This window comes from Canis aureus, chromosome 14 (genome assembly GCF_053574225.1).
Source record: "Canis aureus isolate CA01 chromosome 14, VMU_Caureus_v.1.0, whole genome shotgun sequence".
In the NCBI taxonomy this organism is placed as follows: domain Eukaryota; kingdom Metazoa; phylum Chordata; class Mammalia; order Carnivora; family Canidae; genus Canis; species Canis aureus.
Window position 1 is genome coordinate 25214985 of NC_135624.1, and position 27525 is coordinate 25242509.

The window sequence follows — 27525 nt, forward strand, 5'->3', positions numbered from 1 at the left end:
CCATATAATTCTCGGAAAAATATAAGTTTGAAGCTGAAGGCATTTAGCCTTTAGTCCTGTCACTGAAGAGAGTGGGAGGGTGATTGGCTAAGAAGCCTAACATACTGACCCACTCTTCTTGTGACAGTTTGCCTTTGCACCTTTGATTATAGTAGGTAACATGATGCTCAGAACAGCCATGCACACCAATGAGTGTTGATTCAGCCACACCCCCAAATAGTTTCACCCACTAGATTACTGTGAAACTCAGAAACTTGTGTCCAGGATCTGGATACAGCCAGACACCAGGATTTTGCTGGTTCCTAGGCCAGAGGAGCCGCTAAGAAGAGGAAGAATGGAGAAGCCGTCCAAAGCCAAGTAACATATTTCCTTCTCCTAACAGGAAGGCTTCTCTGGGTGTGGCTGGAGCCAAAGGGCTGGGAGCTGGGGGTAAGGGTCTCCCTTCAAAAATCCCCAAGGGTTGTTAACTGAGACTTAAGGTTTAAGTAGGCAAAGGTCATGGGCCAGGAGGAAGGATATGCTTAAGAGATGCACTTTTCCCTCCTGATGAGAAAATATGTACTACTCAATGTTGAAATTTTAGACAATACAGGAGCTATGGAGATTTAAAGAATCCCTCATAATACAACTGGAAATAACCCTTATTAACATTTAAGACAATTTCCTTAATTCCTTGAGCTGGACTATAAACAGTTAATGTTAAATGCTTTTATTTTCTGAAGCCAGAGCCTGTCCTTACTTAATTACACTGGCCATTAAGCCAACTGAAGTCTGGTTTCATTTCTCTCTCTGGCCATCTCCTTCTGCTCCAGACTCTCTTCTCTCTGTTTGTAAATAACAGGCGAGGTCTTTTTAGTCATTTTGCAAGAATGATGTCCACTGGCCTCATTTGTAGACTTGCTGAGGGAGCGCCTCTGGGATTCAAACTGTATCCTGGTGACCATGGTGGCCTTGGGGGTTAGTTGTGTGGTTCAGAGCAGGCCTTGGCCCTTCATTTTGTTTGGGGTTAGATAAAAAGGGTCTGGGCACATTTGTATTTTTCATCTGCAAAGTGATTTGGTATAATGACATGAGCTCATTGGCTCAGACTGGGGACAGGTTTGGGGTTCTGGTATAGGACTGCTGCTGAATCATTTTAAAAATTCAATCATTTGATAAATATATCTGTTTTGAGAATAGTGCTTTCCTAGGCATGGGCTCACAAAAATGCATCTAAACAGATCATTCTCTCAGAGTGCTTACAGATAAGTATATTGAACAATAACAACGTAGGTGATTGTGACTGAGGTGTTATAGGTATTAGGGTAGGGGTCTGCTCAGGGTCCTGTGGGGGCCCAGGTAGGGAAAAATATATCATCCATTTGAGGAGATAAAGGAAGGCATCTTAGAAAAAGTACATCTAAGCTGAAAAATGAAGGATGAATAGGAAAGAACATGCCTGAATGTGGAAGTAGAAGTGAAGGTGAAGGAGAATCTTCCAGATAGAAGGAACAGCTCGAGTAAAGGTTGGGACATGAGAAAGCATGACGCATTTGGAAATGACACGGTCAGTAAAGTGTCTACAATGTCCATGTTGTATATTTTGCTGGCAAATGTCTTGGACAATAGTGTTTCCTTCAAGACTGGTCTGTGTTGATCTCTAATGGCACATTTCCCTTCCTCCCCAAGTGCAAATGCCACTGGTATTCTGAAGACCAAGGTCAAGGCCACTTTCCTCAGGAAAACTTCTTGGATTTCCTCTGTTGTTAAAAAACTCTCACTCCTCTGAGGGAGAAATTCCACAGAATTCTTATCCTCTCTGAACTTCACACTTTATACCTTCCTGATGCTTCTCCTTCTGCCTTGACTATGAACAGATTGAGATCAGGGACAGTCTTCTTGCCTTCCAGAACCTTACCTGGTGCGGAGAGCAAAAATGTACTTAAACAACATGTGTGTCTTCTGAGAATTCTGGGTTCCTGACTAGAATTGGTCTTTTGTGTTGTGTCTCATGCATTGTTTTTGAGATTTTAGCGCATTTTCTCCCTCATTGCAATTATTTTATTTTTCTCCAAGCACCTACCCTGATACCCTACCGTGGTTAGGCTCAGGATAATTTTCAAAAGAAAATAGTGGCATTTGATTTTGTTTATTCATGCAGATTGGATTCATTAGGATGAAGGTTTTAAGTGGCATTACAAATAGTGCCTGGAGGGCTCTCCTATGAGTGGACAGAGAAGAGAATTTCTCATGTGAGTAGCAAGACTTCTAGTGTTGTAGAGGGGTTGTAGCAAGGCTTATAACCAACCATTATGCCCTTGTAAGGCTGCATTTGTTGTCAAATAATGAAATGGTTCCATATCAGTAGTTGAGTAGCTCTTACCTTGAGTCCACTGAGTGCCCTTCTGCCACCCAGGACCCACTCACATCCAGCAATTAATGGGTTACTGCTTGGCATAGTGGGTGGTCTCCAGGATCCTGTACTAAGTGCCATGATTGGTGATGTTTTGATAGGTCAATTCCCAAGCAGCTGATATTTTGACTATAACTCCCGATGATCATCGAGTATATGTCTCAGTGATTTTGAAGTATTTCCTCCTGAAGAAAACAGATTTTGGGGGGTATTTTGGACAAAAGAGAGCTGATTAGGAAACCATATAGGGTAATGATTCCAAACACTGACTTCATCATTTATTCACTATATCACATTGGCACGTTACTTCACCTCTGCTTCTCTATTTTCTTGTCTATAAAAAAGGAAAAGAGGGGATCCCTGGGTAGCGCAGCGGTTTAGCGCCTGCCTTTGGCCCAGGGCGCGATCCTGCAGACCCGAGATCGAATCCCACGTTGGGCTCCCGGTGCATGGAGCCTGCTTCTCCCTCTGCCTATGTCTCTGCCTCTCTCTCTCTCTCATAATAAATAAATAATAAATAAATAAATAATAATAATAATAAATAATAAATAAATAAAAATTTAAAAAAAAGATTTAAAAAAAAAAAAAAGGAAAAGAATACATTTTATTGGGATGCCTGGGTGCTCAGTGGTTTAGAGCTTGCCTTTGGCCCAGGGCATGATCCTGGAGTCCTGGGATCGGGTCCCACATCGGGCTCCCTGCATGGAGCCTGCTTCTCCCTCTGCCTGTGTCTCTGCCTCTCTCTGTGTGTGTCTGTCATGAATAAATAAATAAAAAATCTTAAAAAATAATACATTTTATCCATCCACCCATCCATCCAACCATCCACTCATTTATTCATCCAACAAACAACTGTGCCAACCCTAACCTGGAAATGTTGCCTAATGGTGACCAGAGAGACACTTAGGGACTTCTGTCTGGGGGACTAGTCACACAACTAGTTTTGAAGGTCAGATGAGACATTGAAAGAGAAAGCCTTTTAAACTGTACAGGAAAAAAAACTGTACAGAACTTCATTAATGTGTGTTGTCACGTCAATAGCAGTATCAGTTCCTTGGTGCACACTCAGAGAATGGGCTAGGGCATGTGTGTGCAATATAACATTTGTAAGGCCCTTTGGTTCTTCACTTTATTCATGGCATTTGTAAAAATCCTGCAAAGTTCTAAAAGGACTGTGCACCAATTTCCATTTACTGGTATTTGATGAGAGACCCCTTGTTCCACATGCTAGTTTTCTCCAAAACAAAAAGAGCTTTGCAGTTTTGGCTGAATGAAAAATAATATACAACCTTTATATAAAGGAAAGACAATATAGGAAAGGCTATAACAAAAGTAAAATGAATGCTAAATCCTACCTGACAATCTTTTTGATGAAAAATCCCTTCAGGGATCTTTCTATGCATTTTTTTACATAAACTGTATCATATTATACATCCTGTTCTGTAGCCTACTTCACTCTGAACATCATCAGTATACACTGAGAGCTGTCTTATCAGGTGGGTGACTGAAAAGTGTTTAGCATTAAAAAGTGCTGTGACCCCTGTGGTTCGTTCCATCACAGCATTCTAGAATCCTGTGGGTTGAATCCTTTTCTTGCATTTTTCTCCCTGAACTACTAGAGCTTATGTTTAGGTCTCATCTGGTGGTATTTTCTCAGTTCAACAAATAAATACTTGTGCTGTCATTGTTGATGAGCACAAGAGATCTCATAGTATGTACAAAGTTTGTTTAGTCCACAGTTGATGGGTTTTTGAATTATTTCCCATTTTTGACTAAAGTAGTAATTTCGTAATAAATATCCTTCTATACTCAACTGTGCCCATTTGCAAATTTTTGCAATCCCACCTTCAGGATAAATTCCTATAAATGAGAAGGCTGGGGTCAAATCTAAGTTCTAATTCATATTTGTATTGGGGTCTATTAAGGAACAAGAGGAGTGTACGTTGTGGACGCTGGAGGTTCAGCTGGGGTGGTGTGAACGCTCACGACATAACCTGAGGACAGACTATAAAAAGTGTTTAGCAGAGAGTTGAAGAGTGAATGCTGTTGAGTGAAGGGGTCACTGACCATTGAAAGCAGTTTCTGAGAAAGTGAAGGGACCTTGCTTTGGAGTCCCTGAAAATACACAATGAGTGTATCCCTAAGAGAGAGCCCTGCCTAAAAGCAGAGAGGGGGACTAGCTTCTTTTCAGCTCAACAAATATTTCAAGAGCGCCCCTTCAGTGCCGGGCATGGGATAAGGCCTGGGCATCAAGGGGCTCTCATTCAGGGCAGGACACATGGTGAGTAACAGGAGTGGCAGTTCAGAGTGGATGTGTTCCAGTGGGATCCTGCTCAAGAGTCAGTGCGATGACCCTGGGTGGACAGAGGGGCCATGCAGATGGAAAGAACACTTCTCACTAGAGCTGGGGGTTGAAGGATGAGCAGGGACTCCTCAGGCAACCAGGGAGGGCCCCCAAAACTCTCAGCTGTGTAGATGCTGGAGACTGGGAGAGTGTGTGGGGCACCGTGGTACACTCCGGCAGGAGCACAAAGCACAGAAAGGAAGGTTGGTCCTTAGAGGCTATTTTCCACACCTGGAACCACCTATCTTATCTTATCCTCTGGACTCACTTCCTTCCTTTATCCCGCCAGGCTGGGCTTCCTTGTGGGGAGGATTTCTTTTGCATCTATTCTTTATGTAAAGTAATAGTGTCCAAGCAGCATATGGTAACTGTCAATTGTAGAACCTGGCTCTGTTTCAAGAGCAGTCAAGCACTTGCCATTTGAATAGGTCAAATACAATTGAATACAAACAACTTCATATTCTTCAGCTTAATACCAAGGTTCCCCAAGGTCTGGGAAAAGAGTGCAGAAAAGATGAATTATGATTATGAGAAGCCTAATCCACTATTTTATATTCTTTTTAAAGTCAGATATCTCAGCATAATAATGATGATGGTGGTGAGGATGATGGTGGTGATAATGATGGTGATAGTGGTGGTGGTGAGGGTATTGATGATCATGGTGACAATGAGAGCTGCTAACTCTTGTGGAACACTTAACACATGCTAGGTACTATGCTAAGCACTGCCCATGCATTGTTGCATTTAATCCTCCCAACTATAAGGTATGAAGTAGTATCATCCCCATTTTACAGATGAGGAAACTTAAATTTGAGATTAAGAAAGTGAAAGCATTCAGTTAATCAGAATGTTCAATTGATCAAGACATGCAACCAGACAACCATGAGAGAATGAAGTCCTGGTGCTCAGAGGCAGCCATCATGTATAAAGCATTTTTTCTGCTATGCATCTACCATGGTACTAGTTATATATCATCCCCGTGAGAATTGAAAACATCACACATCACACAAATAATTTTTTGTATCTCATGGATTTGATGACGAACACTGAACAAGAAAGACAGCTAGATAGTGCAGGTACCTACCTGTTCTTTCCTCAGTTCTCTGTCCCATTCTAACTGTTCTCTCACTATGAAGAACTGTCAAAATTGGATGAATTGTGTGATATGGTGCTTTTTAGGTTGTTTCTTTCTTTCTTTCTTTCTTTCTTTCTTTCTTTCTTTCTTTCTTTTCTTTCTTTCTTTTCTTTCTTTCTTCTTTTTCTTCTTCTTCTTTTTCTTCTTCTTTTTCTTCTTCTTTTTCTTCTTCTTCTTCTTCTTCTTCTTCTTCTTCTTCTTCTTCTTCTTCTTCTTCTTCTTCTTCTTTCTTCTTCTTCTTCTTCTTTCTTCTTCATGCCTATTTGTATAAGATAAACTTTTGACTCCGATTTAAAATTCAGTGAGATGTCTAAAATTCAGTTCTCTCAAAGTAAAATCCTTAGGTCCATTACTGTTACTTGTTATTAATAAATTCTATTCCTGTTTTAAGGTATTAATATATTATTTAGGATATTGGTTTGGCTGTGTGTAATAGACACTAAGAATGGTGGCTAATATAGATAGAAATGGACTTCTCTTACATGGAATAGTCAGGGGGGAGGCAGTCCAGGACTAAGATGGCAGCTCTGCTCCATGAGGATTCCCAGGGACCCTGTTTTTGTCTCCCTTGTAGTTCTGACATCCTGACAGTGTTTCACTCATCTGCAGGGTCTGCTGAATAATTCATGTTCTAAGTAGCAGAATGCAGGAAAAGACAGGGCATAGCGTGACCGCTGTCTTTAAGGATGGAGCCGGGTTACAACATCACATTCATGACCCTCCTATTGGCTAAAGTTATTACATAGCCGTATTCAGCTTTAAGGCAACAGGTTGCAAGGGATGCTGGGAAATATAATTTTGTAACTTCTATGGCTATAACCCTAGCTAAAAATCAATTCTATTACTATGAAACAGAAGAAAAGAATAGCAGGAGACAGTATTCAAAAATAGAGCTGAACAATGATGAGAAAAAATATATAAATAGAAGTTTTATTATTTTTTTTTTCTGCACTGCAATGGATGGTTTTGCCCAAACCCTGGAGTGTATTTCCTCTTCCTTGGAAACCATTGTCCTATGGGATTGTCTGATTTTCCAACACATTGGAATGCCCTCTCTGAAAATAATAGAATGCTGTTCTTAGGATCACAAGCTCCAGGACCAGGTACATTATTTGTGGGGTATAATGCAAAAGAAAATATAGGATCTCTTGTTCAAAAATGATTAAGAATTTCAAGATGGCAAAACTGGAGCAATAAAGTTAGCATGGGGATCGTCTGAGAGTATGGCACTTAGTACAATTACACAGGTCACATATCCATGATAAAGCTGGCCCTGCTCAGCTCTAATGGGGGAGGTGGTGGCAGAAAAGGTGTTAAAGTTCCAACTGACTTCTTGCCATTGCCACATAAGTTCTGGCCGTCAGGAGTTACAACACAACATGGTGTAAATCAACACTCAGAGTAGGACTTCAACAGCTAAGTGTTAGAGTTTGCTAGACTGGTGGGGTGACCACTGGTGGAAGCTTTGGGATGCCAGTCATACATTTCTGTAATTTAGAGAGAATGTCTTGTGACTTCATTAAATGTTCTTTGCGTGACTTCCACCTGAAGGTAGGTTAGTACTATGTTTAGTAATCTAGATGACCTACTTTCCTCCAGGTTCTGGGACAAAGACTCTGTCCATATGCCTTGGAAATTGTCGGCCCATTCATTTTACCTGCTTCTGGGCCTGGTGACCAGAATGTACACTGCAGGAGTGTTGAATTGGGGCCAGCTCTGGGAAGTCATCACAAGGAGGGCTAGACTGGTGGGATGTAAGTTCAGGTTATGGCCAGGGAGGGAAGTCTTGCCAACTATTAGGTCAAGGCTGTAAAAGGCAATACAGGGATAGATCAAAAACCCAAGAGATCTGGAAGACTTTAGGCAGTGGAACAGATATGGAATAAGGCAAATGGTACAGAATAGAAAGTGTAAATAGTTACAACCTGGCTCACAGTACTGTATTCACATCCCTAAATCCATACAGTTCTGAAATCTGACAGTTTTATCTGGGTTTGGCCCAGAGTCTTTTGTTGTAGAACTTGACATGAGGCTATTGCTTATTGTCTTTATCCCAGTTAATATGAATGGCCACATATTTTACTATAGAAATTTTAATAAATTTAATTATGGAATGCCGGCCCAGACTCTAATGGGAAATTATTTAATACTCTCTTTCTTTCTAAAATCAGAAACATTTTGAATTTATGAGGGATAAAGACCCCCCCACACACACTGCGATCTCAAGATTTGGGGCTTATAATATATAACATTTGTTGAACATATGTTATGATATATAACATTTGTTGAATATATATTGTGCCAGACACTGTTCTGAGCACTTTATATGTCTTAATTTCTTTAATACTCATGGTGCTCTATGAGATAGATAACTAATATTTTCTCCATTTGACTGGAAAGAAATATGGAGCCCAAATAAGTTTTGTAATCTGCCTATAGTCATTGATAATTGGTAAATGGTAAGCAGTGAGAAAGGTGAGTGTCTGGGGGCCCTAGTTTTATATCATGGAGGTGAGTCCATGGGGCTCATCTGGGGGCAAGATGGCTTGGCTGAATGATTGGGCAAATCAGTCCCAATAGTGAATCTATTTGTTGGGTGACTTATGAAGCTTAATGAAAAAGTGTTCTTTCTATTATTTCAGCAGCAGTCAGACCTGTACTAGTCCTTTGGGAAAATCAAGTGACCTTTGAGTGGGTAAGACTTCATTGATAGAAGTCATACTTCTTTATTTAAATATCCAAAGGGCAACCCAAGTTTTATTTGTTAAACTGGATTTTTGGCTTTGATTGTAATAGATATACTGTGTTTAAAAAATCTTTGCATTGGCTTTTGTGAAGGCACTATTTGTCTTAGTAGAAATCTTACTTTAATCCTTTTCTCAAAAATTGTACTTCTGGTTAAGAGCTGGGTGGGCTGACTGATAGCATCTTACTTTACTGAGGCCCACATTATTCAAGGCAGAATCCCAAACCCTGACAAAATAAAAATAGATGACATTTATTGTTTCTTCTAGATGTTTCACATTTGTCTTGGTAAGAGAGCTGAATTAGATTAGTTTGACAGGATTTGTTCTTTAGGAACCTTTATGGACTGCTCTTTTATACCTCTATATATCATCGTGTTTCTACCCAAAGTTTTTGTCTGATAATTTCTTTTCACTTTTTTTTCTTTCTAGAAATGGATGCAATGTGTGTATCATAAATAGTGATAGTGGATGACTTTATTATATAATTGTTACAAATGATGATAGAAGTTAGACAGGAGTATTAATTCTTCCATCAGTACTTGAATATGAATCAAGGATTTTGTTGATAAGTAAATTACCTTTTTTTAAAAAAAAGATTTTATTTATTTATTCATGAGAGACACAGAGAGAGGCAGAGACACAGGTAGAGGGAGAAGCAGGCTCCATTCAGGGAGCCCGACGTGGGACTCGATCCCAGGTCTTCAGGATCATGCCCTGGGCTGAAGGTGGCGCGAAACCACTGAGCCACCAGGGCTGCCCAAGTAAATTACCTTTTAATGAAATCTGAAGAAAATTTCTTATCATAGTTTCTCGACAGATTCTTAACAAATCCTTACTTTTGCTTACAAAAGCACTAATATTCCAAGATGTTTAATGTTTTGGAACAAAAACGACTCTTGGATTAACTGATATCACAGTAGCCTGGTAATGATTAATCGGAATTACTTTTTAATGCTGATAGAATGGGACTTTTTCTTTTTTGATTGCATCTGCATCTTTAAACTTCCTTTCTCGTTTGTAAATTCTTCCCAAGTAAAAACCATAAATTTGCCTTCCCAGTTTCTCTTGGCAGCTAGGATGCAAGCATGTGACCAGGCTGCACCAGTCAGGTGCTTGCATTTGAGGTTTTGAACTGAACGTTAGTGATATGAATAAACAGGTGTGGCATAGAACCATTTTGGTGTGGAAAAGGGCAAATGGGTCTGTTTACTCAGAGAGGGCAATACTGGCAGTGCCCTCTTGTTTCCAGTGTGACAGATGAGTTGAAGTATCTGGGTCCAGACGTGGGGTCTCCTAGGGGCCGTCTGTGGTGTGAGATGGGCATAGTTCCTTGCTTTTTTGTCTTCAAATCTGGTTCCCTGAAAATCTGGAAAGTGTCATTCCATTCCTATTTAATCTAGTGGGCGAAGGGGGTTCTATAATTTGCAACTAAGAAATGTAATTGATATAGCTGTGATATGAGGATAATGACAAGGAAATGGGATTCTTTTATGTGTATCTCCTTTCAGCTGTTAAACAAGACAATTTGGCAGGCCATTCTTACTGCAGTCATCATTCATTTGAACTCATTCACTGTTAAGAACAGCAAGCTGGAGAGAGTGATGCATATGCAGGCAAAGTGTTTCTGAGGAAAATGGAGGATGACTTAATGCCAGTGCAATGATTGTCTATGAATCTGGAATTTACCTTTGGCCTTGGGAAAAAGAGTTAAAAGATGAGCCATGAAGAGGTCCTGGATAGAGATCTTCTGGAATGTTCCAGGGTCTTGGCTTCAGATGCATTAAGAGCTGGTTGGAACAAAGAATACATTTCACTAGAGGCCCATGATTTGATTTTTCCATTTGCTTATTCAACACGAATTTAATAAGCACTCTGCACTCTGCACATACAAAGTATTGGGAGACAGTGGTGAATTAGACAGAGCCAGACACATCTTTGTTTGGTAGGTACTCTGGGAGTTTCAAGTGCCCTCATACAGACATGAGGAAGGATAACAGGCTTTGTTACTATTTGTAACCCAAGACACTGGACACTGGAGAGCTTAAGTGATTTATCCACAACCACACACAGTAAGTAGTGGAACTAAGAACTGAGTTTGAGATCCTGTATTTTTTCTAGGATGCCAGCTACTTCTCACCTACCAGAGTTCATATCAACTCTGTGAGATAGGTATCAAAATATGACTACTTCTTTCCACTTCTAGGAAGGAAGCCAGAGTCAAAGAGGGCTTAAACTGGCTAATAAAAAGGTGGATCTCCACTTTCTAGGGCTTGTAGTCTCTTTACCATCCCTCATTTTTACTAACTCAGGCTGTCCTGTCATTTATATGTGGATTGGGAACATGTATCGAGAACTGTTCTTGTTGGATGATATGCAGGAAAGGGAAAATATCAATAGTACATCAGACATCTTGAGATGAGGGTCGAGTACCATAGAATATAATCAAATGTGGGAAGTGGGGAGTGGGTGGTAGAAGAAAGGAAACTCTACATACTTGGCCATTTTTTCCCTGATGGCTGTGGTATTATAAAAGACACAGTCCCCACCCCTACTTGATACCACAATCTAGTGGGCAAGATAAGTATGTACACAGCTGAGTCATCCCTATCATTAGACCTGTGCCTCTTGTATTACATTTATCCTACTAGATGGCATGAGTTTCTTTTTTGTTTAACTGAATATTTTATTGAGATGATTCTAGGTGATAGAGAAATGTAGAGAACACACAGGTTTAAAAAATAATACAGAGATCTCCTGTACCTTTTACCCAGTTTCTTCAATGGTAACATTTTGCAGAACAATAGTACAATATCACAACCAGGGTATGGACATTGATAACATCCACTGATCTTATTCAGATTTCCCAAATTTTACTTGTCCTCATTGCACTTGTGTGTATGTGCATATGCATGTGTGTATATTTAGTTCTACAAAGTCTTATCACCAGTGTTGGTTTGCAAACCCAATACCATAGCCAAGGTACATACAGAACACAAGGATCCCATGTATTGCCCTTTAAAAAAAAAAGGTTTTATTTATTTATTTATTCATGAGAGACACACACACACACACAGAGAGAGAGAGAGAGAGAGAGAGAGGCTGAGACACAGGCAGAAGAAGAAGCAGGCTCCATGCAGGGAGCCCGATGTGGGACTTGGTCCCGGGTCTCCATGATCACGCCCTGGGCTGAAGGCAGGCGCCAAACCACTGAGACACCCAGGGATCCCCTACCCTTTTATATTTTTATGACCACACTTCCATCCCTCCCTAGTTTTATTTATTTTGTCTCATGTGTCCTTGGTATCTATAAAGTTACTTAATTTGTATCATATGAATAAAGCAACTAACAGTACCATAAGAGATTAACATACATAAATAACATCCACTGGAGGGGAGGGGAAAGAGCTATTCATTTGACCTGGACCTTATAGACAGAGAAGGAGGAGAAGCAGAGTGTAACAGTGAGTGTGCTGGCAGCACTGTGGTTAATTTTGAGAGGGAGTACCTGGGTTGGAATTTCCCTTCTACCACATAATGTCCCACCTAGACCTCTTCAGTTTTCTTACCTTTTTTTTTTTTTAAAGAGGGAGGTGGGGGAGGGGCAGAGGGAGAGAGAGAGAATCTTACGGAATCTTACGCAGGCTCTACACCCAGTGCGGAGCCCAACTCGGAACTTGATCTCCCACCTGAGATCATGACATGAGCTGAAATCAAGAGTTGGACACTTAACTGACTGAGCTACCCAGGGATCCAAATTTTCTTATCTTTAAAATAGGGATGACACTAGTGGCCACCTCAAGGGTTGCTTTGGGATGAAGGCAATAGCAGGTGTACCATCTTTGCCAGGGCCTGGCATATAGTGAGACTTACCTCAATAAACAGATGCTGCTCTGGATAGTCTTGGTTCTAGTTGTTTGAGAGGAGTCTTCACTGACCTTGAGTGGAGGTCTTATCTCATTCTGCCGTGAGGACACATGGACTGAAATCTTCTCCTCGAGGCTGCTATGGGAGAAGGGTCACTCAGCTAGTGGCCAAGCATAGCTGATACCCAGCCACGACCCCACTGTGGTTCTGTCATCCTTGCCCCTGTGGTCATTCCTACTGAGGCTCCAGAGACACTACTTGCACTTTTCACATATTTTATTATGTTTTATGGGTGAAATAATATATCAACCAGCAGTTGTGAATCTGTGGATTAGTGAAGGTTCTGGGAAGGACAGTGTTCTCCTGAATAATCAAAATCTGGAGTACCAAAAGCCCTACCAAAACTTTGCACAATCAGTGGATGAGCTTTATCCCAGTCTGAGCTGTTCCTAAGAGATGTATAGGAAATCATTTATAAGAATCAGCTTCCCTTTCCTTCAACTTCCTCTTTGTGAGATTGAGGGAGGGTATTTACTGTGGGTCAGATCTGCGGTGTTTGGACCTCTCTTGGGTCCACTGTAACTCCCTCACTGTTCACACACCTGTTATGAAAAAATAAATCCCTGCAGGTTACAAGGATGAAGGCAGTTAGAGCAAGATCCAAGTTAAGAAACCTTCACAAATCCCCCTGACAACTATCAAACCCCCTGCAACAGGCCACTGCAGCAAAGGCCTGTCCGGAGGGCTGCAGAGACTATATGGTTTTTTCTTTTTCAAGACTGAGGTTGAACAGAGCCTGACAAAGTTCCTTCCATCCACAAATTTCTTTTCAAGTGGTGCCATCATCAAAATGTATTGTGTGGTATCAAATATTACTATCTCCATCTTTATTTGGAGATTTTAAAAAGATTTTTATTTATTTATTCATGAGAGACACAGAGAGAGAGAAGCACAGACAGAGGCAGAGGGAGAAGCAGGCTCCATGCAGGGAGCCTGACGTGGGATTCGATCCTGGGTCTCCAGGATCATGTCCTAGGCTGAAGGTGGCAGTAAACTGCTGAGCCACTCGGGCTGCCCTATTTGGAGCTTTTTATAATCTCAACAGGCCAGGGATTTAACACGTTACATATGAGCAGTGCAGGGTGGGGTGTATAGTGAACTCTTTCCTAATTAACAAACGTAGGCCTTACACTGCTGTTCCCATAGGCAATGGTTCTACAGGGCAGGGGACACGACACTAAATAATATTGGGTCATGAAGAAAGCTATTCTCTTTAAAATTATCTTCCATTTCCACTTTTGTCAAAGAAAATGTCCTTAACAGCTCCCTGAAAATTGCCAATTCTTTTTTAAAATGAGAACAAGTCTTATACTCAGAATTAGTTACAACTATGATTTAGCAATAGTGTTTCTCTCACAAAATTTATTTTATTTATTTTTTTAAATTAACATATACTGTATTATTAATTTCAGAGATAGAATTTAGTGATTCATCAGTTGCATATAGCTCTCAGTGCTCATTATATCAAGTGCCCTCCTTATTGCCTGTTTCCCAGTAACCCCATCTCTTACCCATCTCCCCTCTAGCAACCCTCAGTTTGTTGCCTATAGTTGAGTCTCTTATGGTTTGCCTTCCTCTCTGTTTTTGTCTTATTTTATTGTTCCTTCCCTTTCCCTATGTTCATCTGTAAAACTTATCACACTCAACACCCAAAAAACCCCCAAAAAATCCAGTGAAGAAATGGGCAGAAGATATGAACAGACGTTTCCAAAGAAGACGTACAAATGGCCAACAGATACATGAAGAAATGCTCAGCGTCACTTAGCATCAGGGAAATACAGATCAAAACCACAATGAGATACCACCTCACACTGGTCAGAGAGGCTAAAATTAACAAGATAGGAAACAACAGATGCTGGTGAGGATGCAGAGAAAAGTGAACCCTCTTACACTGTTGGTGGGAATGCAAACTTCTGCAGCCACTTGGGAAAATAGTATGAAGATTCCTCAAAAAGTTAAAAATAGAGCTACCCTGTGACCCAACAATTACACTACTAGGTATTTATCCAAAGGATACAAACATAGTGATTCGAAGGGGCACATGCACCCCAGTGTTTATATCAGCAATGTCCACAATAGCCAAACTATGGAAAGAGCCCATCCAGTTTATTTTTGAAGTTACTTTGTGTGAAGGCATCTGTTACTAGCTTACCACTTAAAATAAAACATAGAGTTTTATTTTATTATAAATTTATTTGACTAACAAATGGCAAGTTAATTTTAAAAACTCAGTTAATGATAAAGGAGAGATGTGGTTTTGGCATTTTCTGAATGTGGTGTTCCAATAGCTGAAAGTGGGAAAACATTAGTGGTAGGACTCCTGAGAGGAGAACTAATTTTAGAATTAGGTCCTTCAGGGTATAATAGGACCTTGGGCAACTGACAGTTTTGCTAGGCTTCCATTCCTTTATCTTTATCAGTTAGATAAAATGGGTTAGAGTCTCTGAAACATATTATCAAACACTTGTTGTCTGCAAAATGTTGTGCTTATGAGTGTGAAGCTACTATGATGAAAATAGGATGAATCTTGCCCTGGAGGAGTTTACAGACCAAAACAAAACACAGCATAAGTTAATGTATTAGTGGAGGAGGCAAATAGCCAACTATCAAGGAAAGTGGGATATGGCTGAGTTCTGGCCCTGGATCTGTCACTTATGACCTGATTTCCACCCATCATTCAACTTCTCTGAGCCCCAGGTTCTTTGTGATTAAACCAAAGGCTGTCCTACACCTGCTCTGGCAGAGGTTTACTTTTCTGTAAGGAAGAGGAGCATCTCCCAGCAAAGGGTGTAGGTCTGGCTGCCCCAGCCTGTTGACTTGGAGGTCTCTGGACAACTCTGAAGCCCATCACCAAAGGTTGTCCCCAGAGCCAATAATGGATCCTGTAAACACAGTATCCCAAACCAGAGCACAAAGTACTTTCTCCTCTTGTCAAAGTCTTTCAGTCCTTCAAAACAACATGAATTTCCATGGCTTTGGAGAAGCCTACTTTCTCCTCTGTGTTCTATTCTGATTGCTTGATCACTCTATCATGACATGTCATGTTGTATTATATCACATCATATCATATCTGTGTGTGTGAGCTTCGCACTGGCCTATGAACTGCCAGTGCGAGGGACCAGATTTTCACTCCTTCTGTCTCTGTAGCACATAACTCAGTGTCTGGCACATAGTAGGCAATACTCAGCTCTTATGTGAATATGTGCACCTGTGCATGTGTGTGTGTGTGTGTGTATGAATGTACTGGTGGTAAAAAGAGAGTCATAAAGTTTGGAAGATAGTTGAATAAAGATGTTTTTTTAAAATCAACTTCTCATAGAACAACATGAGGAAGAGTACACAAAGCAAAAATAACAACTCAATAAATGATCACTCAGTCTGTAAATAACACTCAGATCTAGAGCTAGAACATTGTGTGCTCTGCCCGCCTCCTTTCCTCTCAATCTTATCCAAATGCAATTGCTTTCTTCACTTCTTTTTTCAGTTTTTTTCCTGTAAATTTTTATTTCAAAAAATTTCAAGCCTACAGAAGAGTTTTAAGAACAATGTAATAAACACAGACACTTTACTTTGATAGGGTACTTAACATTTTGCCACCTGTTTTCTTTTTTCAGTTGTAGTTTCTGCCTTTTTTCCTCTTGGAACTATTTGGGAGTTAGTCGTAGACATCATGACGCATAACCATGAAATAATTTATCATTCAACATTTCCTAAGGGAAAAGGTACTCTTTTACTCAACCACAATACAACCACTACACTCAGGAAATTGATACAGCACTACTGACACTATTGATATAATACTATTGTCCAATATGCTACAAGTTCAGATTTCTGCAGTTGTCCCAACAATGCCCTTTATATCTATTAGAGGCCTTTTGGTGGTGGTGGGGTGGGAGTAGAATATAGACAAGGAGTCTCACACATTGCACTTAGTCATGAAGTGTCAGTCTAAGTTTAGCATAGGGTGGTTTCCTGACCTTTTTTATTTTGTCTTTATGAAACTGACATTCATAAAGGCCAATTATTCTGCATATTTTTCTCAATTTATACTTGTCTGATTACTTCTTCATGATTAGATGCAGGCTGAACTTTCTTTTCTCAGAGGAGTACACAGATGATGTGTTCTCAGTGTATCACTGGGGAAGGCACGTTGTGATATCCATTGGCTCATTATTTTTGGTAAGTGCAGTCGGTTTAGTGATGTCCACCAGATTCCTCCTAAAAAGCCTTTCATCCAATGGTTTTATCCTCCATGGATGATTCTCAGCTAATTAAGGATCACTATAGGGATTGCAAAATGGTGATTAATGATCTTTTTTTTCTAATATTACCTCTGTATAAAGAGAGATTTCCCTCTTCCTCTTTTCTCTTCTAAACCCCTCCCCCTCTTTAGCATCAGTATGGGTTTATGGATTACTTATTTAATGTGCTATGATACATCCTTGGGTTATTTATTTTGATACTCAAATTTTCCCATATTTTGCCAGAGGGAGTTCCTTCAGGTCAGCTCCTGTGTCTTTTTGACATGTTCCCATCAGCTTTTGAGCACTTTCTTCCTTTCTGGCATAGTAAGATTGTCCAGGTTCACTATAAGAGAGGAATTGGACTGCCTATCTAACTTCTTATAATTAAGATGTTAGAAAAAACAGAAAGGTGAAAATCAATGTTCAACTTCAACACTTGCAAATATAGCCTTGAACTTTGACAAAAACCAATAGGTTCTAGACTGGTCTTACTGATCACTGAAGTTCCAGAAATGGGTTATGGGAAAGGCAGTTGTCTGTGAGAAGCTACGGGGTATAGACCCTGTTGGTGATGGGTAGGCCCATGGGCTCATCCAAGTACAGTTTCATGAACGCCTAGTCAGCACAGTTCCTTGAGTGTATCCATGGTAATTGGAGATAGGAACCATATGGTGATTAAAATGACAAGTAATTTTAACTCTTGCTTCATGAACAATATGAGAGCAGCAAACCAATTATGAAATTATCTATTTGCTTTGCATCAATTTTAAGTTCACTTGCCCTCTCATCTATAGAGATGAGGATGCTCAGCAAAAGGGGCCAATACAAGAAAAATGGAGGTGATGAGGTTAAAGATCCTCCAAACTGGCTGATGCAAAAAACAAACAAACAAACAAACAAACAAACAAACAAACAAACAAAACACCAGATGTGAAAATGATCCACCAAAACAGAGACACTTAGGGTCAGGGACTTCTAGATGGCTTGCATTTCACTTGGCAGGTATCCCTTAAACAACTGTGCAATGCCAGATGAGTATGTGAAAAGAATTAAATATACCTATGTATTAGAAGGGGAAAAAAAATAACCTCTTGGTTAGAGGTGGTCATTGGCCACATCGCCAGGATCCTGATATCACAATAGGATAAATACCACTAGGGATGTCCCCAGTGAACTATCCACATGCTTTAAGGTTGTTCTGCATCCACCCAGTTATTTTAAGTACAGAACTCCAGAAGAGAGCCTACACTCCTTATGGGGCAAGTTCAATGAGAAGACCACATCCTGGAGATGATTTGAGGAGCAGCTGATTTCTATCCCACAGTGTGTTGCCCTACTTTTTCACCATAGATTTTCCAGGTCCTTCAGTATTATTTACTGAGTTAATTAAGATGTTGCCCTCTGAGTTTGGAAAGTGCATTGATATTTTTAGATAAAAGATGGTTGCAGGCTGACCTTTTAAATAAACAGCGCTGAATTTTCTAAGGCAAAATAAGAGTACTGTGATATCTCATCCACTTGCACCCAACCACCCAGCATTTTCTGGTCTTCTGCTTGTTAAGAGAAGAGGGTGGTTATTAAAACAGAGGTGTAGTAGTCAAACTTTAAAAAGTGAACTTCCAGGGAATATTCAGGCACTGAGTCAGTGAATGCACATACCACTGTTCTCTACCCATTGCAGACGTAGATAATGTACTCCAGCTTCAAAAACTTCTGAATCACTTGTCTAGGGAGCCACTGGCAATTGATGAGAGCTTAAATTTAATGTAACCAGACCAGAGATGAGCTCCAAAGTATTCCCTTACCCTTTCTTATACCTGCTCATTGTTGGTTGAAATGATGGCCCTGGTACAAGATTCGTATCTGTCATAGGACATTTGTTAATGTTCACTCTATCCTAATTGACTGAACCAAGAAATAGTCTAATCCAAATAACAATTTTTAAAAAACACTCTTCCATTCAAGAAAAAAGACCATATGATCAAGTAGAAGCAGTGCTAGATTGACAGGCAAGGGTCTTGGGGTCCACTCCAAGTCTGATCCAAGTTTGATCTGTGTGACTGGGGCTGACCTGGCCCTCAGCTTTCCTGCAGAGGGAAGGCGTTGGACTGAATTGCTAAGCTTTCTCCAGTGTACATTCTGCATTTTAAAAAATTTTCAGTGCATGCTGTATATTATTAATTGGATACTTACACTGGATGGGATGATGGGGGCAAGAAAAATTAACTGTATCTTGTCTGTCTCCAGGAACTTTCTGGGTGCTTGGGAAGACATTGAGGGTGATGGTGATGGTAATCCTTTCAGATGTGCCCTCAGTCTATCAGAATATTATAGGCACTTGGGATTGAAATCATCTACTTTTTGCTGTGCAGCAATAGTTGCATGAGGGTGTCCTGTTTCTCTGGATCTTTCACAAAATGACAGTACTTTCCAAAAAGAAACTTGTCCTGCAGCCAGTTTTTGTGATGATTCTCCTGTGTGGTTCAGTGTTAGTGTGATTTGGGTTCTTTGAGATTGCACAGACCAAAATAACATGCAGGTTAGCCCCCCCCAGTAAGGGAATTTTATTCTATGGATACACTAAATATGGGAGAATGAAACAAGGAAGTGTGGAAGTTAAGAGCAAAGGTATGGGGGGCACATCTTGGCTCCATCACCTGTAGGGTGGTTGATTCCAGATAAATCACTTAACTTCTCTGTATCTGTTTCCTTGTCTGTAAAACAGGGATAATAGTAGCTACCTTACAGAGTTGTTTTGAGGATGAAATAAAATAAGAATATAAAAATGTCACGGTTCCTGGCATCTCATTAATGTTCAAATTAATAATTACCATTCTGATTATGATTATTGTTACATGTGGAATGGATTCCAGCAGGTAGCCTTGTAGGTGATGAGAAACCTTAGTATAGCTCCACTCTTGGGATGGGAACATTGTTTAGGAACTGGTATACTGTTCTGAATTCAACTGGTATACTACTCAAGAGGTCCGATTATCCCAGAATCCCCCTGAGTACCAGGCATCCTTTCATTCTTTCTTGCTTGGTCATATGTAGACTCAGCCCCTTTGTCTCTTCTTTGACTACTGCTACCACTACCAATTAATTTCTTTCTACTCCTTTACTAAATTGTGACTTCTATTGATTCATAGCTTTTGAAGCCCTATTGCTATTCCCTCCTTGTGGCCTCAGCAGGCTGTCTTTCCCTGTGTGAGTTTGGCCTTCTGCCCCTGCTACGAGCATCTCAACTCTGACTTGAATTTAAATCCTTTCATCCATCACTTTTATGACAAGTCACCTTCCAGATTGCTGAGTGACTAAGGGTTGAGGTCACATGGTTCTGGAATGTCCTGACCCCTGAGAGAAGGCCTATGAGGGTCACAGGCAAGCTCAGCCCAGGCTTTCCAACTCTGTGGGCACAAAGATGAGCAGATACTACCAAAGCTACAGCGCCCTTGCCACCCAAGTTGGGAAATAGACAGGAAGCAGTGTTATATGTGTTAATACATGTATTCATATAAATGTTAATAGATGTTAATGATGTTTTAATCATTAACATTTATAATACTGTAATTGTATATATATAATATAGCTTTATTAATGCTTTTCATTTTTCTTCTAGAATATTAGCAACTTTAGGAAAGGCATTTAATTCTTTCTGGTTCTTTTGTGTCTGCTTATGGCCCAATCTGGATAACTGATCAGTAATACAAGACTAATATAACTGCCCTTTCAACAAATATTTAGTAATAATGAATTTGCCTTACTTTTCCTGTTTTAGAAAATTTTTTCTACTATCAAATTATTTTAAAGGTCTTGTTGAAAAGTTACAGAGGGGAACTTTTGGAAACTTCTTATGGGAAAGAAGAAAAGAACTAAGAGATGACAGAAACATAATTCTAAGAGATGTTAAGAAATGTCACTTGCAATGCCTATGATCTTGAGCTTACCTTCCCTGGGCCTCTGTTTCTTCATCTAAAAAGAAATTGGTAATAGTCCTACTTACCTCCAAGATTAGGAGGGTTAAATGACACATTCATAAGGTGCCTGCTATGGTATTTGTCTATTACCTAGTGGGTGACAAAAAAAAGCAATTGGTTCCCCCCACTGCATCTTACCAAGAACATGTTTTCATTACTGTACATCTCAAAGAGGGAGAAGAAGGAAAACCTGTGAAGTTAAAGATTGAATCTCATATAGACTCATTTTTAGGTCTCTTGCCCCTGAAGTGACCTCAGTTTACTCTTTCAAGTGACTCTCATCTAGCTGTTTACACAAGGAACACCTCCTTGGTACACAGAAATGCATTTTTCCACTAAGCTTCAAACATGCTGAGCTTTCCCAGTACCAGGAATTTTATAGAAAAGCTGTAGAACAATTTGTATCATGGATTGTTCCCTTTTCATACAAGTATTGAATCACAAAAGTCCAACCACTGATTTTTGACATTGAGTGGAATCCTTTTCATGTGAATTCACTAAGAAATGCCTGCAGTAATAATAGGTCCAATATTAAAACCTGTAGACAATTAGTATCCATTGCTTATGTTTCAAAGCTTTTCATTTTACCCATCTCTTGAAGTTAAACCTATTTTCAATCATTAAAATCAGGATGCCTGGGTGGCTCAGTGGTTGAGCTTCTTTCTGCCTTTGGCTCAGATAGTGATCCTGGGGACCTAGGATCGAGTCCCACAATAGGCTCCTTGTGGAGAGCCTGTTTCTCTCTCTGCTTGTGTCTCATGAATAAATAAAATAAAAAATATAAAATTATATAATTAATTAAAATCAGACCATTTCTAAAAACAGGAATAGAGCTTTAATGTAGAGGATAATTAATTTCCTATTCTTCCAAGGAAGATTACATCATTTGAGGGTTGCCTGGGTGGCTTTTTCGGCCTATTTTTTACAGTATTATTGCACATATATTTGAGAGTAGCAAAAGAAAAGAGATCAAACCACCATTTTGAGGCTTTTTAGCAATGCCAAGGAAAGAAGGTATTTATTTGTTGGAGAATGGGGCTTAACAGCATTTCCCAAATTGTGGTCTGTGGAAAACCAACATTCTAGTCTCTAATTTGGGAGAACTGGATAAAAATTCTTGTCAAATCAATTTGAGAGTCACTAGATTCTGTGGTACTTTGTACTTTTGAGGAGTCAAATACACACTAGTATTTTGTTGAATCTAGGAAGTTGGGTAAAACTGGGTTTACTCCCGTACTTTCCAAATGTATTTTATTCTTTTTTTTTAAAGATTTTATTTATTTATTCATTAGAGATAGAGATAGAGAGATAGAGAGAGAGAGAGAGAAAGAGGCAGAGACACAGGCAGAGGGAGAAGCAGGCTCCATGAAGCCTGACATGGGACTCAATCCCGGGTCTCCAGGATCACACCCTGGGCTGAAGGCGGTGCTAAACCGCTGAGCCACCCGAGCTGCCCTCCAAATGTATTTTAAAATGAAATCTTTATCGGTGGAGGTCCATTTGTGAATAACAAGGTCTGGATTCAAGTTCTGGTAGGCTGGGTCCTCCAGAAAGCAGATTCCAAGATAGCATTGGCCTGCTCAAGATTTATTTGAAGAAATACACGGGAAGGATCAAGAGGTAGGAGTAGGAGGAAGCAGGGTCTTTGGACCACGATACAGGTGTGACATCTGTGACAGCAGAAAGGAAGGGAAATTGGAGGGAGAATCTTCTTGTGGCCCAAGTCATCCACTGGAAGAGTTCTGAGTCCTGCAGAAAGGGCCTGAATTAGTTTTCTCATTGTGATTAGTCATTAGCTGGGAGTAGTCCATAGGCAGTGTGGCCTCAGTGTGGCACAACTGGTGCTGTCAGTTAACATCACCTCCTACAGCTGGAGCTCTGAGTGGCACTTTTTCACGACTGCCACGATTTCTAGTTGTGCTCCTTGTTAGCCAAGCAACCTTGAGTGAATCAGTCAAGGCCTCTGGAACCTAATGGGTTAATCTACTAAATGAGGTGGGGGATGACAGATCTGTCCTTCTGCCTCAAAGAGCTGCTGTCACACATAGCCACATATGAAAGCTGTTTCCATTCTATGAAGTGTTCTAGAAATAGAGAAGATATTTATTATTATTATTTATTATGGCTAATAAATATTAATATATTTATTAGCTGTAAGCTTTTCAAGTATATTAGTTGCTAGATTGTCATTGTCTTGCCATCACTGATCTGAAATTCCCACAAGCCTACTACCATGCTGGGCATCCTCAATAGATACTGAGTAAATGTTTGTTGAATCACGATAACGAGTGTTGTGAGTTCTCCAAGGAAACAGTCCATGACTCTGACTGTACGTGGGATAATGATTGCAGACACGGCAATGTATTTCCTCTGGCAACAGACCACATGGCAGAAGGCAGAGCATGCGGGAGGGTGGGGGATGATTCCTGTTGATCTGATCTGTGCTTATATCTGGAACCAATAATATAGCAGCTTCATGATCAGGGTTCTATTCTTCCCAGAGTGGAGAGGGCTGGAAGAGAGTTGCTCAACCTTCTTGCTTGGCAACATATTCTCTCTTTTGCATTTCTAAAATAACTCTGAAGCTAATTGAATTGTGAAGATAATTCCCCGACTTCATTCTAGATAATTGTACAGCATCACTCCCCTGAAGTTCATTTCCCAGGACTGTTTACCAGTGACATTAGTGACTGCTTTGAGTTTGGCCAACTCATCCTGTGGCAAAGTACTGGTCAGGCCTAAATGGTTAAGAAGCAAGCACAGGAAAGAGGGTAAGTGAGGTAGCAAAGGTGATTTCTTACTGGGTAATTTCTTAGAGTCGACCGTAGCTCATCTGTTTGACTCCCCTCTCCTAGGGCTGCTGGTGGTTTTCTCTATTCCTTCTTTGCACATTTCCTTTCACTGGCTCAGCATTTTGCTCATTAAATGTTTATGGAGTGAAGCAATGAATGAATTACATGTGTGTACTGTATGCAAGGTGCTGGGGAGAACATGGTGAAGCAGCTAGACAGAGTTCCAACCCTAATGGGACCTTTTATCTAATGACAGTGATAAACACTAATGAAAACGAATCACATAAAAGTAAAATTAGAAACAAGGATACGTTATGAAAAGAAAAAGCACTAAGAACCCGGGGATCTGCTGAACCTGGGGAAAGGCCTCTGACAAAGTGACATTGTGACCCTGGAGGAGGGGACAATGTGAAACCAACAGAGGTGAGTGAAGGCATGTGGATGACAGATATGAGAGGAGCAGGTGCAAAGATCCAGAGGGAGAGGCGTGGTCCCATCAAGTCACTGAGGGAAGATGGTGTGGCTGGGGCAGACAGCAAGCAGCCGGAGATGCAGCGGAGAAATGAGGCTGCGAGCATGGGTGTTGACTTGGCATCTCCCTGCAATGAGCAACCAGCCTACCTTTGCTGCGGAGAGTCTCCTGTGCAGCCAGATGGTGTCTGCTGTCACGATGTGCTCTGCTATCCGAGTGAGACACAAGCGCCTCAGGGGGAGGGTATCACTCTGTAAACAAGGAGAGATAAGTGTAAATTTTAGGAGAAGGGATGTGAACTTCAGCTGGAGCATGCTTTGGGCTCAGGGCTGCTTAGCTCTGCTGAGAGCTGCCGCAGGATCTTTGTGAGAGGGGATCAGATGAGAGGAGGAGGTTTGGTCCCTTTGGAAGGATTAGGGGTCTAGAGACAGGTTCCAGTTCTTTTTTAAAGATTTATTTATTTATTTATTTATTTATTTATTTATTTATTTATTTATTTATTTATGATAGACATAGAGAGAGAGAGAGAGAGAGAGAGAGAGGCAGAGACACAGGCAGAGGGAGAAGCAGGCTCCATGCCAGGAACCCGATGTGGGACTCGATCCCAGGACTCCAGGATTGCACCCTGGGCCAAAGACAGGCGCTAAATCGCTGAGCCACCCAGGGATCTCCCAGGTCCAGTTCTGACAGGGCCATGACTAGCGGTGCCACCTCAGACGACTTCAGCTTTGTGGCCTTGGCTTTCCCCATCTGTGGCGTGTGAGGCTGGGACTCACTGCCTTCTGATGACCGACCTTTGCTTCTGATTGGGATCAGACCTCCCATGATCCAAAATGGATGGGAGAGCTGCTCTCTGTGAGTCCCCAAGCCAAGGCTCATTTCTTTGGGGACAATGAGCTCTCAGTTGCACATTTTGAATGATGCTGCCTTGTGAGCTCCTATTTAACCTGCTTAACCCTCACCCCCTGCCCCATATTAGGGATGGCCTTCTTCCCTCGGTGTCCACACCTTAAAGGCTCTTACACCACTGGATCGCCCACAGGCCCTAACGTCCCAGCCCTCGCCATTACGTGCTCGGTGGAGTGAGCCAACATCCCTTCCTTTCCCCTGGTGCTGATATGCAAAAGAAGAAGTGACAAAGAGTAGGGTGCCGGTTTCCTAGGGCTGCCATAACAAATGGCCACACACTTGGAGGCTGAAAACTATAGAAATCTATCTTCTCACAGGTCTGGAGGCCAGAGGTCTAAAATCAAGGTGTTGATGGGACCGTGCTCCCTCTGAAGGCTCCAGGGAAGGATCCTTCCTTGCCTCTCTCTACTTCCTGTGGCGCCAAGTTCCTTGCCTTGTGTCCACATCATTCCCATCTCTGTCTCTGTTTCCACATGGCCTTCTCCGTGTGTCTTTTCTGCTTCTTGTGAGGAAAGTTTTCTTACTGAATTTAGGCACCACTCAGATAACCCAAAATGGCCTCCTCTCAAGATCTTTAACTTAATTTACATCTGCAAAGATTCTTTTTTGCAAATAAGGGCATATTCACATTTTCTACAATGTGGGTATGTCTTTTGGGGCGCCAACATTCAACCCACTAAAGGCAAAGGTTCCAAGGCATTTGACACCAAAATTTCTTCTTTTTTAATTTTATTCATTTTTCTCCTTTATAAACTTGACCTCTCTGAAATAGCATCGGGACACAAGTCCCAGTGAAATGCCACAGAGGCAGCAAGCCAGTAGGCCTGAGAGCACAGGCTCTGAGTCAGGGTGGCTTCAGTTCAAATCCTGGGAACTACCGACCACTCCGTGGCTCAGTTTTGCCATCCACACATTGGACACAATAACAGTTTCTACCTGAGGGCTGTTGTGGGTCTTAAATAGGTTAATATTTGTAAAGACATCTAGAACTAGCCCTAAGTAAAGTATTTAATAAATGTTAACTATTATTCTTATATTAAGTGAACAACGGATGTATTATAAGTGAGCAGGGGGTAGTGTGAAAGATTAAAAGGCCAGGCTGGTTGGCTGGATGGTGGCTGGAAGGGACTCAGGGCTTTGGCACCGTCTGGAGCTGGAGTTCTTCTGAGTCCTGTTCCATCTGGGCTACCTGACTTGGAACAAAACACGTCAATGGCCCCTCCTCTCAGGACCTGCTTTGAGCTGCTGTGTTTGCTGATCAGAGTCTTGGGCTCTGGCAGCCAAGCCTTAAGGAGGGCCTGAAGTTCAAACAGAGATAGGGAGCTGCTGGTGGACACACGTGGAAAGACATTTCCCAGGAGGCACCTGCCCCTCACAATGGGGCAGCCTTGTGCCTACTTGCCTTGGTCGCTGCATTCTAGAGAGAAGCTTCCGTCTTCCCAAGACTAGTGCTGGACACTGTGCCTCGTGCCCCACTGAACTGCCTCGGTTCCAAGAAGTTAGTGAGTACGAGTGCTTCTGGGCACTATTAGGAGCCCTCGCTGGTCAAGGTGAGGCTTGGGTTCTTATTGCTGAGCTTCACTACACCCTCTGCTGGATTCGAGCCTCTGGAAGCCCACAGGGATGCCACTGTTGTTGCTCCTCTGCTTGTTCTTAGAGAGTTGAGCCGCCAGAGGGGAGGCCCCAAACTGAGAGGGGAGAGCTCAGAGCATGAGCTTTGGTGACAAGACTGCTATGTGGCTGTAGGCAAGTTACCAAACCTCTCTGAGCTGTGATGTTCGGCATCTGGGAGGTGAGGATTGCACAATATTTACCTCTTATTCAGTGCTTGAAAAACTGTGGCTCTGACTGATATTTGGGAGGTAGCATAGAGTGGAGGTCGGCCAGGCCAGAATTCAATTGCAGCTTATGGCTGTGGGATCTAAGGGATACTTAACCTTTAGATTGCTTAACCTTTTAGACTTCAATTTCTGCATCCCAAAGGGAGATTGAATCCTTCTATCAGATGGTTGTTGGGAAGACTAAATTTAAAAAACTGTATATAGAACCTTAACCCAATGCCTGGCTTATTCTACATACCTAAGGGACAATAGCTATTCTGACTGTTCCAGAACACTTGGAATAATGATAATAAAATGGATGAGTACACTGAATAAATTATACCTTATACAATGGGTAACCAAATATTGGCTCAATCTCGTTGTGGTCTAGAAAGAAAAGCATTCAGCTAGCCATGAAGAGATAGTCTTAGAATAGCCTTAGCTCCTTTCTGTCCAATATGATACATCTTTGAAGACAGCCTAAGAACCTCCAGTGAATTTTTAGGGAGCTTTCTGTATCTATGCTCTGTCTGTCCATCTGTCCATCCATGTGTCCAAGGGTCATCAAGCCCTACTCTGTACCAGGCATTATGCTGATCACTGAAGGTACAGACATAAACTAGACATGGTTACTGGCTTCGGAATCTCAGCACGTAATGAGAGAGAATGATCTTTTTCAAGTAACTATTATGACCCATGTGATAAAGGCAATAATAAGGATAAAAACAAAGTGCTGGAAATCCAGAGGACTGAGTGACTTGTTCCTCCT

At 41.2% G+C, this 27525-nt stretch overlaps 1 protein-coding gene across 4 annotated transcripts in view; it reads left to right on the top strand.

Annotated features, from left to right (window-relative positions):
* Positions 1-264: 264 nt before the first annotated feature.
* FER1L6 (fer-1 like family member 6) overlaps positions 265-27525 on the top strand; it is a 156382-nt gene continuing 129121 nt past the window's right edge. For 2 of the 4 annotated variants that reach the window (XM_077847130.1, XM_077847129.1), the window contains exon 1: positions 26219-26486. Coding sequence is in view for 2 of the 4 variants with exons in the window: in XM_077847127.1 (XP_077703253.1) it covers positions 335-357 (23 nt within the window). In the remaining 2 variants the exon portion in view is untranslated. Of the gene's footprint in view, positions 358-26218; positions 26487-27525 lie in introns of those variants that run through there. The other 2 variants (XM_077847127.1, XM_077847128.1) reach the window with 2 other exon arrangements.